The 12,347-nt window shown below is 30.6% G+C and overlaps 1 protein-coding gene across 3 annotated transcripts; it reads right to left on the reverse strand.

The window, feature by feature from the left end:
• Positions 1-5,318: 5,318 nt before the first annotated feature.
• LOC108335994 (rop guanine nucleotide exchange factor 14) lies at positions 5,319-12,347 on the reverse strand. Of its 3 annotated transcripts, XM_052869708.1 has the most exons (9): positions 12,224-12,333; positions 11,166-11,213; positions 10,875-11,058; positions 7,449-7,832; positions 7,173-7,327; positions 7,008-7,082; positions 6,648-6,917; positions 6,155-6,505; positions 5,319-6,036 (listed from the first exon to the last, which is right to left on the reverse strand). In XM_052869708.1, exons 3-9 carry the CDS (start codon positions 10,948-10,950, stop codon positions 5,659-5,661), a joined length of 1,689 nt encoding a protein of 562 aa, XP_052725668.1. In that variant the 5' UTR covers positions 10,951-11,058; positions 11,166-11,213; positions 12,224-12,333; the 3' UTR covers positions 5,319-5,658. The 3 variants fall into 3 exon arrangements, with proteins under 3 accessions (XP_052725668.1, XP_017427748.1, XP_017427749.1); XM_017572259.2 differs by lacking the exon at positions 11,166-11,213 and having other exon boundaries at positions 12,224-12,347; XM_017572260.2 differs by lacking the exon at positions 11,166-11,213 and having other exon boundaries at positions 10,875-11,048.

Below are 12,347 nucleotides of genomic sequence, written 5' to 3' on the forward strand. Positions count from 1 at the left end.
TTGTGATTGTTTCTTGGAATAGATATGAGCAAGTGGATTTGAAAGGAAAGAAATGTAAAAATAAGATTATTTGGGTTAAGGAAAAGATGATGAGATTTTAAGAGAAATGAAAGTAATTTTTATGAAAATTATTAAGTGATGTGATAAATTAAAAAAATAAATTAATTTATAAAAAGATATTTATTTAATTTAAATTAAATTGTAAATAGTGTAAATTATATTATAATGAGATGTGAGTGATTATTTAAACTGAAAAAATTAAAATTGATAAAAGTATATTAAACTAAAATGTGATTTTTAAAAATTAAGGTAAAATAAAATTTTGGAGATTAGTATAAATAAAGAAAAGTAATAATTTGATATTATAAATTTATTTTGAACTGAGATGTGGTTGTTTAAACTAAAGACAAATTTTAAAATTTAGCAGACTTTTCAGATTTTGCTTTTAATGTACGTATCAAATTTTAGAGAGGGTTTAATCTCTGTGGGATTGTTTTATACTATTTTATGTTCAACATTAAAAATAAATTAATGTTGATTTATTAAAATTCTTTTTAATATATTTTAAAATATTAAAATCAATGTTTATTAGTGTATTTTAAAAATACTGTAGAGCGATAACAAAGAAAAATCTAAATTCGTCCTTATATTAGTGTCGTCTATTAATATCACTAACAACCGTGTATCAGTAAGGTTGATGGTTTATAATTGTTAACATTGTTACTTAATTAATAGCAGAATAAATAGTGTAAATACATGTGAAAATTTTGATTAGAAATTAAAAACAAAATCAGATAAAAGAAAATAGGAAACCCTTAAGTTTCTAATAAGGAAATCAATGGCAACGCGTTAGGAAAAAAAATCTAATTTTTGAAATTCAATCTACAATAATCTAAATTTATATTTCTTTAAATTCTTTATCCTAAATCTAAATACATAATTTCATATCTAAAATCAAATCTACTTAGTTGAAATGAGCAAACAAAGATGTCTTTTTGACGAAAAAAAGTAAAAAAAAAAACGAAAAAAATAGAAGTTAAGAAAAAAGAAAAACGACACACACACACAAATTGAAAAAATATGTCTTAATTTTTCATCCAAAATTTCAAAGAAAATCACTGTATAAATTATGGATGATAATATAACTAATTGTTTACGTAAATATAATGTAATATTTATGAGATAATGTGTAGTTATGCTATATTTAAATATGTCTAATTAATTATATTTAATCAATTAACTTTTCCAATATAATAGATTTTCATTAATATTTTATTAATAGTTATATTTCATAAATCAAAAATTAAAACAAATGTTAAAATAATAAATAAATAAAATAATTTAAATTCTAATATCAAGTAAAGTAATTTTATTTAAAACATAACTTTTATATATTAAAATTTGATAATAATAATGATTAATACAATTTAAAATTTATTTTAACTTTAATTTTATTTTTAAAAATGTCATTTCTTATAATTCTTTCTAAAACGATATTTCATAAATATAATAAAGTAATTACTTTTTACATCAATTAAATTATATATAAGCATTTTAGATATTTCCATCATTCAAACATCTTAATTTGTTCTCTACCTCTTTCAATTCAAAATCTGCATGACATTATCTTTACTTTGACTATGAGTGATGAATCATTTATTGTAATTTAAATTAACGCCCTTATTGATTACGACATTACTGATGATGTGAGTGATTTTGACATAACATGACTTTTTCAACCATCAACTCTGTCATTCCTAACGGAGCAAAAGGCTTGGCCATGCTCCTCGAACTATGTTCTTAACTTTTGAATAATTATTTTTTCTTCAAATTCTCATATTTTGTTGACAGGATTTAGGAAAACGAGAATTTTGAAAATATTTTTTTACAACATTTTATCATCAACGTGTCATTTTGTAATTGGTTCATGTTGATATTTATGATTATTGTTATTAATTGTAGAATAATTTTGAACCAATCATAAAATGACATATAGATGATGTTAAAATATTATCAAAAAAATGTTGTTTAATATCATTATCCTATGTTAGAAATGATTGAAATTTCATTTCCTTAATACCTTTTGGAGAACAAAATCTAAATTTTAAGTGTGTAATTTCACTTTTTGAATTGGACTTGCTTGTTTGAAGAGAAATCATCAAAAGAAACAAAACTGATCATTTGACACTGCTCAAATTCAGGGGATCTATGTCCACTACCCAAATCAGATCTTGCTATGTTGTTATACACACAAACCCCTCAATTTTATCCATCTTTTTTTACATGGAACAATTTTACCCAAATAACATACTTTTTTTTATATTTATCCATAGTACTTTTTTTTAGATCAAAATTTCATTTTTGGATAGTCAAATTCTTGTTAAGAGGTTCAACATACACATACATATAAATCTCCACACTGGTAAGATAATGTTAGGAATTCAAATGTGAGTCTAAGTCTCACATTGAATAGAAATGCGAAAATAGAGTAATATATAAAGGTGAAAGACTCATTGATTCATTGCCTTCAAGTTTTGGGTAGAGAGTGGTGTCAATCCTTTATATGGTTCGACATATATCATTGGTAACAATTCTAACCTTCATATTCATCCAATTTCATCAGCGGAATTCGATTATTGAAAAACTGAATTGTGATCTGGTTTTTTAATTTTTTAATTTTATTAAAATGAAGTGTAGGAAAACTTAAAAAAAAAGTTATATGTTTATTAGATGAAAGTATATCTATATTTATGGTTGGGCTTTGTAAAATTAAATTTTTTAAATGTATTATTTCATTTTTTTGAATTATTGAACAATTGGAGATGTATTATTATTTTAAGTTATTTGTTATTTTGTAATTGTTGTAATTTTTTTAGTTAATTAAAGATGTTGATAGTATTTTTGATGATCTTGTGATAATTAAGACTCATAACTAAGGAAACTGGTTTTTGGAGGAGTTATTAATATAAGAGATTTGAAAGTGGATTACGGTTTATTCACAACATTAGTTGAGAGGTAGAGGCATGAGATTTGTACATTTCATCTATCAACTTGAGAGACCACTATAATGCTACAAGATGTTGCAATACAATTGAGACATCGAATTAATGGTGTCCTTATAATCAGACCAACTATGTTTGGTTCGAAGGATATGCGTAATACGTTGTTAGGTGTTACTCTTCAAAAGGGGAGTCACTACTCAGGTCATGGTTAAGTTAAAGTGATTTAGAGAAAACATTGTGTCACTTCGAGACCATTCATTGATGGAGGAAATACATGCCGATGCAAAGAACATATATATTAGGATTTATTAGAGGAATTTATTCCTTGATAAAATAGGTAATCAAGTATACCTAGTGTATTTACATTTTTAAAATAATTTGTGCAGTCGACGATTGATAAGTGTGATAATTACATATTACTCACACGTATTATAATTCCTTATTTGTCCTTTTATCATTTATTTTGTGTTGAATTCCATGAAAAGATGCAAAACTTGTATATATTTTTTATAGACAGAGATACTTATATGTTTTTGGGTTATTTTGCACGAAAATGGAAGATTGAAGAATATTAAAGAGATGTTACCAGAAGCCACTCACCTAGCGAGCCATCGACACTTGCCCAATGAGACCTTGTTAGCATTAGCCCAACGAGCTGAAGAAGCCAACATGTCAGAAAAGTTATCTTCGCCCAACGAGAGGATTTTGTGGCCTAATGAGAAAACATTTTTTGGTGAACATTTTAAAGTGTCGAGAGTTGAAGAAAAATATAGTTTTTGAATGTGGAAACAAACCAGAAACTCAAGACATGAGTTGAGGCATTTCTAGGGCTCAATAACTCTGTCTTCCTTCATCCTTGTCATCATTTCAATCCATTTTTTTGTTCTAGATATATAGGAGTAGCTAAACTTCATTTCATTGGAGTTGGATGTAATGTACCTAAACTCTTTGTAGTTCTTTCTATGCAATAGAATATCTTTCATATTTCTTATGTTCTACCCTCTTTATTCACTTGCGTGATGAAATATCTTTGCTATTTTTGTGGTGTCTAATCATTGGAAAATGTTTTGGAATTTAGATATGGATAGAACATCCAAGTGGCATGGTTTTAGACATAGACCAAAGCTTTTGGTCATTCTAGACATCTTTCCTCAATACAAATCTTGTGTTTGAATATCTAAGGGATTAGTATCTGCACATAAAGATTTAGAACTTGTCTCTAAAGAATTAGGACTTGTATACTTGTAATGTGAATGCTTGAATATGTTAGAGATATATTGTGTGAATGAGTGCATAGAGTTTAGATCATGAAGTCCAACCCTGATGAGTCTTTACATGTATCACTTTATAACGTTTTGTATTCAATAACTTTATATGTTTGCAACATATTTGAATCAATCATTATTTATATTCATTTCTTAAACTAGTAAGTAATCATAATTATCTAAACAAACACAAATCCTTTAGGAAACAACACTTGGACTTACAATCTATATTATTTGAACGATTTGGTACACTTGTCAATAAGTTAGCAATGATATAGTTAGGATTCTATTTGTTTAGTTGTTTTGTATAAGAAAATGTGTAGAGCACCACATCAACGTGCCAAGACCATGGTAGTTATGTGTCTTTTTTATACTCATGGCATGGTTTTGCATACCCTTTAATGCATCAATTTCGTAGGTTGAATTGACTTTCCCTCCTTTAATGTCGATAGAGTGGTGGTTGTGTTATATCCTGCACAATGGTATAGTTGGTTATCGATCAAGGATAGATCATATACAACCTAGTGAGGTAAAATTAAAATTAATATTTGTAGTTGTAATTTTTCATTTGGACTATTCAATCACTTTTTAACTTAACTAATGTTGATGTAGTTTATATAGACTCCATATGAGGGATTGAAATCCACAATTCTTGCAAAAGAGTACATGGACCAACCATTGTGAACCTCATGTACAAATTTAATTTGTTTTTCAATTGATAGATGACACGACTCCGATAGGATGAAGTTACAATTTCATCTCCCTCAAAATGTTCTTGAAACACCCAACATTAATCTGAAATTGAATTTTTATAAAACCGTTCATTAATGTTTATTCTTACTCTAAATATCTATATAATTTAACATGAAAAAAAATATGTTAAAAAGTATCATACCAATTAAAAATAAAATAACTTTACCGTTTATAAATAAATAAATAAATATATATATATATATCACCTAACAAATTAATTTTTATAAAATTAAATTAGATTTAAAATTCATTTATTAAAAAGTGAAACTTAACTGATGATTAGGTCTGTGTGAAAGAATTTATTTGACAAATTTTATGTCACATCTTTTTTATCTTACATGTCCCTTAATTTTACACACTGATTTTTTACATTGCCACATGTACTTAAAAATAGCTCTTCCTATTGAAGATTCTCAATAGGAGCTCAAAATGAGTGCTAACACATCAAACTAAATACACTCTCCTTGATTTGTAACCCTGTTGTACAAAATCCGTTGAATAAAACTCCACAATATGCGACTAAGGATTTTGTATAGTTGGTTTTAAAACCAACCAAAAATTGAGGGCAGGCAAACATTTCAGTTTGCTTCAATTCTCACTGTGCAATAACATTTACAGAATCGTCTAAACAAAAGCCACTATGGAGAATTTCTAGGAGACAGACTTGAACAAACTTCTCTACTAATGCGCCAGCTACCACTCTGGTTTGGCGTGGCTGTCATAGATCTCGATTTCGTATGGAAAGAAGAATGTTCTATATCACAAGTACTGTAAGAGCTAGAATCACAATATTGCCCATCTGTTTTGTTCATCTTATCAAGTAAGGACTGCTTGATATGTGAATCCACCACCCTAGTTTGAGAAAGATTCATCCCAGGAGAGTTTTCTGCCACCATAGGTGAATTCGGATTGCTTAAAGAATCCTCCTGCAATACTTCTCCTATTCTAGACAGAATGCAGAAGGCTAAATTTGCTAGAACTCTGGAATATGCTTCCAAAATGGAATGTCCAATATCCTACAGAAACACAAACAAACCACATTACCACTGAGGTGTATACAAAAAGCTGGAAAAGAATCAAACACATCTATCTCTCCATTGAGAATCATCATTCAAGCATTCCAATATAACTCACCTTGCCATATTGAACTTTGGCTGCATCGACAAATGTTTGAGGAAGGTTTGGGTGTCTGATTTTAATCAGCTGCAGTAGTGTTTCAGCACGGATCGATAATAACTTCAGTTTATCAACCTCTAACGCAGGATCCTTCACAAAAGATGACCACGTGGAACGAGCTTGGTGTTTTCCACCAGCATGTTCTGCAATTCTCTCTTTCCATGACAATATAGCAGCTTCCAGTTTATTAACAGTCTCTAGGACAACATGTTCGGATTTCAAGTTGAGCGATTTAAGCATGTCTTCTGGAGAGCTTGATTCAGCAGCCAAAACCTTGTTCAATTCGTGTCCAAGGTTTGCCTTTCCAGACTGCGACATAGAAACAGATTGAGTAAAGATGTAACGAAATTGAATTTATCAAAGTGTACCCTCTCATCGTGATTAAAGATTGTTCAAAACCTCAAGGATAACATGTACACAGTTTCAATTCAATTCAAAACTACAAGATAACCTTTGCAAGTGCGTCTTTAATAATCGCTGGCACAGGCATTTCATACAAGACACTTTCATTGATGGATTTGGCAGCCTTGAATACTTGACGCACCACCCCACCCTGATGAAGCAGCTTCTTTTTTTCAGTGTCAGAAAGACCACATTTTGGAACTTTGGGTGATGGAAGCCCCCATTTTTTGCTATGCTGTGCATTTGTCTCCCTCCCTTCTGCCTTGTTTCCTCCCTCTGCATACCAAAACTCCATATTCGTCATCGAATCTAGTGTCTCCTGTCAACCAAAGACAATATACTAGCATAGTAAGTCAGTTGAAACAAAGTTCCAAATTTTGATGAAGTAAGAGATCACAATGTGACATACAATCAGCATAGAATCCAACTTCTGAAGTGCCGGAAGATTCATGAGGATGTCTGCACGAGGCTTTGAGGTCATTATCTGTTTTGAGAAGATGACTCTTATTTTATTGCCATATGATCCACAATAATAATCAAACCTATATTATCTTAGCTGAAATGATATAAATACCTCAAACATCCCACCATCGGCACCGCTTTGCGTAGAGGGAACAAGCTCAACCATATAGTTGGTAGGAGACAATGACCAGTCTATCTCTCTCTGCCATTTTCTCTTCATTTCTTCAGATAGTGGTTCCAATTTCCACAGCTCTCCAAAAACCGTCACTGCATATGTTCATTAGGCACGTAGGTTCGTACCAGTCATTTCATTTGTGACAAACTTCATTTTCATGCAATTTTTAAACAAACCAAAACCAGATAGCTGTAAAATAGTGCTAGAGCAGACCTGATAGGTTTGTGATGGCGTTAGATAGCGCCAAAGCTGTATTGAGACCCTTGGTTCCCCCTGTAACATCTTCACCAAGCAAAAGCTTCGAAAATATTTCCTTCATGGCTTGTATATCTGAATGGTCCATACCAAAAGTCTTCTCTTTGGCATAAAAATCTTGAGGACTTTCTGAGAGCTCCCATTCCTCCAATCCTTTATCGTCCCTTTTCATCGTTAAACAGTTTGAAGAGAATGATCCAAAAGCATCCTTGCTGGAGGAACAACTGGAATCATCGTCAAATGAATCAGTTATGCATTCATCTCCTCTACTTGTTCTGCTCTCATCTTCGTAGGACTGGTTATTCAACATGCAACTCTCAAGGCCATTGTATGTCATAATCCCTGAAATGTTCCAATGTTGTAGACTCACAAAATACGATTTCAAAGGTGCTATACTCAAATCTAAACAGTGTTACAAATTTCATTTAACCAAACAATCATCAGAACAATACATGGTTGTCATTTTCAACATAACGCAACAATATATTCTCTTTGCTGTCATACACGTCATTGCTGCAAGCATACCTCCAAAAGTAGCATATGAATAAATAGCATGTTTACAATTAAAACCCAACTATGATTTGTCACTGCAACTGAAGATCATATTGCAAATTAATGTGACCTGTTGCAAAATTCGCTGACTAGAACATATGTTATTGTTGCCAAAAACAGCAATATATATTGTTAAATATTCTAATAATATATTTAAAGCACATTATAATCGAGTGTTAATAAACTTTTTTATATTTTTAGACTTAATCCACTTCATTGTTATGGTATGTGAGTCTTTAAAAATGCATGGTGGATCTCGCACCAAGAAGGCGACAACATTAACAAGAACATATCCATCACTCACTTCTGTCCTAACACTACGTTAACATCTAAAACTCTCTATCAATATCCATGACAATTAATATACTTTTTTACTCTTATTTATTACACACAATTTATAAGAAATAGTTTATTATATAAGTGTTTGTGTTTTTTGTATTGGATAGTAAGAAGAGAATTTTAAAAATCATTAATAATGAGCATTAATTAGTATATTGATGACGAAGTTTAAAAAATTAGCAAAATTAATTATTTTTTGGTTTGCATGTTTATATGAGGAGTATTTTATATTAAGGAATAAAGAGAATGACTTTTTTTTAGTATTCACTTTCTTTAATAAAAACCCATGTGATAATTATGAATAATAACGAAACATATATACATAGTCACATGCAAATGTCACCAGCCAAACTTTTTATTCTTTTTTTCCTTTTGGCGTTTGGCCATACGACTTGAGTTGAGAATAAAAAGTTTCACTTTTCTTCCTTTGCAATAATAACAAATTAATCCTTCAACTTTGACAAATTTAAATTCAGATTTCGGAAGAAGACCTTCAGGCTTGTACGTATTTATCAAGAAATCAAATTAGCCTGAAACGAAAATTTTCATGAGAAGCTATTCTGCTTGAGTAAATTAATTCAAACTGCACTTAAATATTTATCAAATATTAAAAAAAAGTTGTACTTTTAACATAATCGAATAATTTTTTATTTTATATTTTTATAATATTTATTTTTATTTGTAAAAATGTTAACTTTAGAACAATTTTATGTAGTGGGGTCCTATAAATTCTAAAACTTAATATATATTCCTGTGTCCATGCAGTGTTCACAGGATTTGCAGGCAAAGATTCGAACAGAACAGAAAAGCTTCCAAGGCCATAGGCTATGACAGGATAGAACATCAGCAACATGGAATTGAAGCCAATGAAAAGCTAAGGACAAGAGTGCCTCAAAAAAGATATAAGAGAATCCCCAGAAAAGAATCCAACATATATAGAAAAAAGACATTTGAAATTGAGTACCAAAATATGGCAATGAATGGTGCATCCCTACTCTGCGCCCATTTTCTTCAATTTGTCAGCACTTATCAGTGGAAATGGCAGAGCTAGTAGTTACACTAATATCAACACTCATGGTGGCCCCAAGTCAACAATTATATCGGTCAAAGATGTTCAGTTAATGAATTCAAGATTAGGACTGAGAAAGGTTTCCACCAAAATTTCTGTGATTTTATAAAACCTCAAAACTTCATACTTTGTACCATTATTCTAGCAACTTCGGACTTGCTCAAAACCAAAATAAGAAGACCCGTGTCACATCTAAAATAACGGAACAAGGCAAGCTGTTCAAATTGTGAGATTCAATCATCTGGTTTAGAAAAACGAGAAAAATAAAATGTCAGGAATATCAGTTGGTCCCCTTTATTTGTCTATTTTTAGGCTACCAGTGAGTCTTATTTGTCTCACAGATTATTGAACAAAATTATTGGAAGCTCAATATGCTAAGCTTGGCTTAAATTTAGGATTATTAATAAATAATTGGCACTCAAAATTCAAGTGGAGTTAGTGAACATTACTGTTTATCCTTTAGCTAGTTGAATTTGGCAGAGCAACAGTGACAATAATTGATCACCATACAAATTTTGAAAATGGAGGTACTTTTCGTTGGTCCACAAACATAGCTACAACAACAAGAAGAACAGAACCAACTACTCTGAAAATTGTCATTTCTGAACAGGCTTGAAATCAAGGATAAAATATGATAACAAACGTCTAAAGTCGCTTTTATCTATTTTTAATCAGCAGGATAATTAATTTGTTGAATAAAGAAATTCAGATTAAAACAATTTTGTACTTATCCTTTTTTTCTTTTCGGTTTGGGGACAACAATGTTTTTCGAATGGCCATGTTCACAGCTGGTATGCTGTAGCAAAAATGTCAGTGAAGTTTGTGAAGATGGCTATTTAATATTGGTGACTTAGGGAAGAATAAATGTGCCCCTAAATAAAGGGGATTATTGACTATTGAACCTATAGTATCATTACTAAATAGAATTAAGATCATTATAGCATGGAAAAGTAGGTGTAAATTTCAAATTCAAATATAGCTCACTTACTATTGCTGAAACACACATAAGGAAATGATAAACAGTCATCATAACATAAAAGCAGTTACTAAAACTGTAAGAATAAGATGTGTACATAACAGTATCCAAATTGCTATCTTTTTTATATATGAAAGTATAAAGTAAGGTACATTACCCAGATTTAAAGGAAGATTTTTAAGAATAAATTCAAAGAAAATTATTTCCACTTCAAGACCCTACAACCATGATTAGTTTTGAAGAAATAAGTGAGATGGTAAAACCATACAAGTACTGTTATAAAATGATAAGAAATATAATTTCTACTAACTTAACTAATTTGTATACTTAAAGAAACTTTAATTTGTTAAAATTGATGTTCACAGTTTGATCAGAAAAATCATAGAACTTATGAACCAAATCGGCTAAAAGAAGCACATAACCAGAGAGATGGGTAGTCTGAACTTACTCTCTCGCTCATCAAGATCGATGCTAAATTTGCTTCCTCTGGTGCAGCATGCTAGCCTTTTTCTCATCCTCAACATCCTTTTCAATTTCTTGCTTCTCCACTGTCAGTGTTTGTTTAACCCCAATAGGCTTAGTGAAAAGTCACTGACTCACTGTGCCTTCAATAACTCTTGCTCTGATGAGTCCTTCATCAACAATGTTATCAAAATATTATTCTAAGTCGTTTTTTCAACACTTTGCACTATTTCCAAAACTGATAAAATTTCGAGATAAATGCATGCTCGGGACACACCATGGGCCAGCACTGTCACTCCAACCATTCCTAAGCATTTAAGTTCACCTACCACCAAGTCACGCTTGAAATAACTTCCACCATCTCCTCAAATTTCAAAAGGAAAAAATCATACTATTCCATGGATTTACACAACTTGCTTTACATACGCACTCAAACAAAAATAAATAGAATATATTATAAATTACTATGACAAATGTCAATAATAGAATAGATAGTTTTTTAAGCACAATTTTTTTTTATAATGATTAAAAAGTATAAACTTTTACTTGAGCTGTTTATTATTTAATGATCCTCATTTGTTAGATAAATTTTAACAAAAAAAAGGAAAGATTTATTATTGTTTCATTCACCATTATTTAGTATTCATTTGGTAAAAAGATAAAACCACAGTTAACACTGATATCATATTTTAAAAAAGGAATTTACTGAACTAAAAAGATAAAGAATCATCATAACAAAAATAAATGAGAAATGAACTTGCTCATGTGATTTTGTCTCCTACATGTGCTTGTTCACTCCATCCAAACCAAACTTGGTCACCACATATAACTTAAAAGTATTATTCAGGTCATATTATACTTTACAAAACAGTAGATTATTATACATTCTGAGATACAAATAGATCATGCAGGTTTGAGCTTAATTACGTAATTATTAAGTAATCAGAGTTAACTAATATTATTATTAAATAACCATAAGGGGAAAATTAATAAAAGATTACTGGGACGGAGTGGAGTAAAAGGTGTTACTTATGGAAACTTTACAAAGGGATGGTCAAAAAGTCAAGAGAGGATGGTCTGAAAAGTAGACCACAGGTCACGCAGATTCCCTGATTTTTCATCAAGATTTGTTTTTCAAAACGTTTTCTTAAGAGTTGAAGAAGATCCAATGGAAAGAGAAAGGTGGGGTTTCAAATTAAGGAGGTAAATGGAAATAACGGTTCATAGTTGAAAATGGAAACAGAGCAAACAGGGCAGAAGGTTCCTGTAACTGTGACGGTAACGGCGACAGGTTAAGATGATTTAACGAGGAAAGAGAAGACAACATTAGCGTACCTCGAATAGCATTGTTGTTTGGGAATGGCGATGTTGAGCATAAGCAAGCAAAAGAACAATGGCGCCTTACAGAAAGTGTGGAAATGAGAAGAAGACACAGAGTAAGGTTGGAGAGAGAATGGAG

This window comes from Vigna angularis, chromosome 10 (assembly GCF_016808095.1).
Source record: "Vigna angularis cultivar LongXiaoDou No.4 chromosome 10, ASM1680809v1, whole genome shotgun sequence".
In the NCBI taxonomy this organism is placed as follows: Eukaryota; Viridiplantae; Streptophyta; class Magnoliopsida; order Fabales; family Fabaceae; genus Vigna; species Vigna angularis.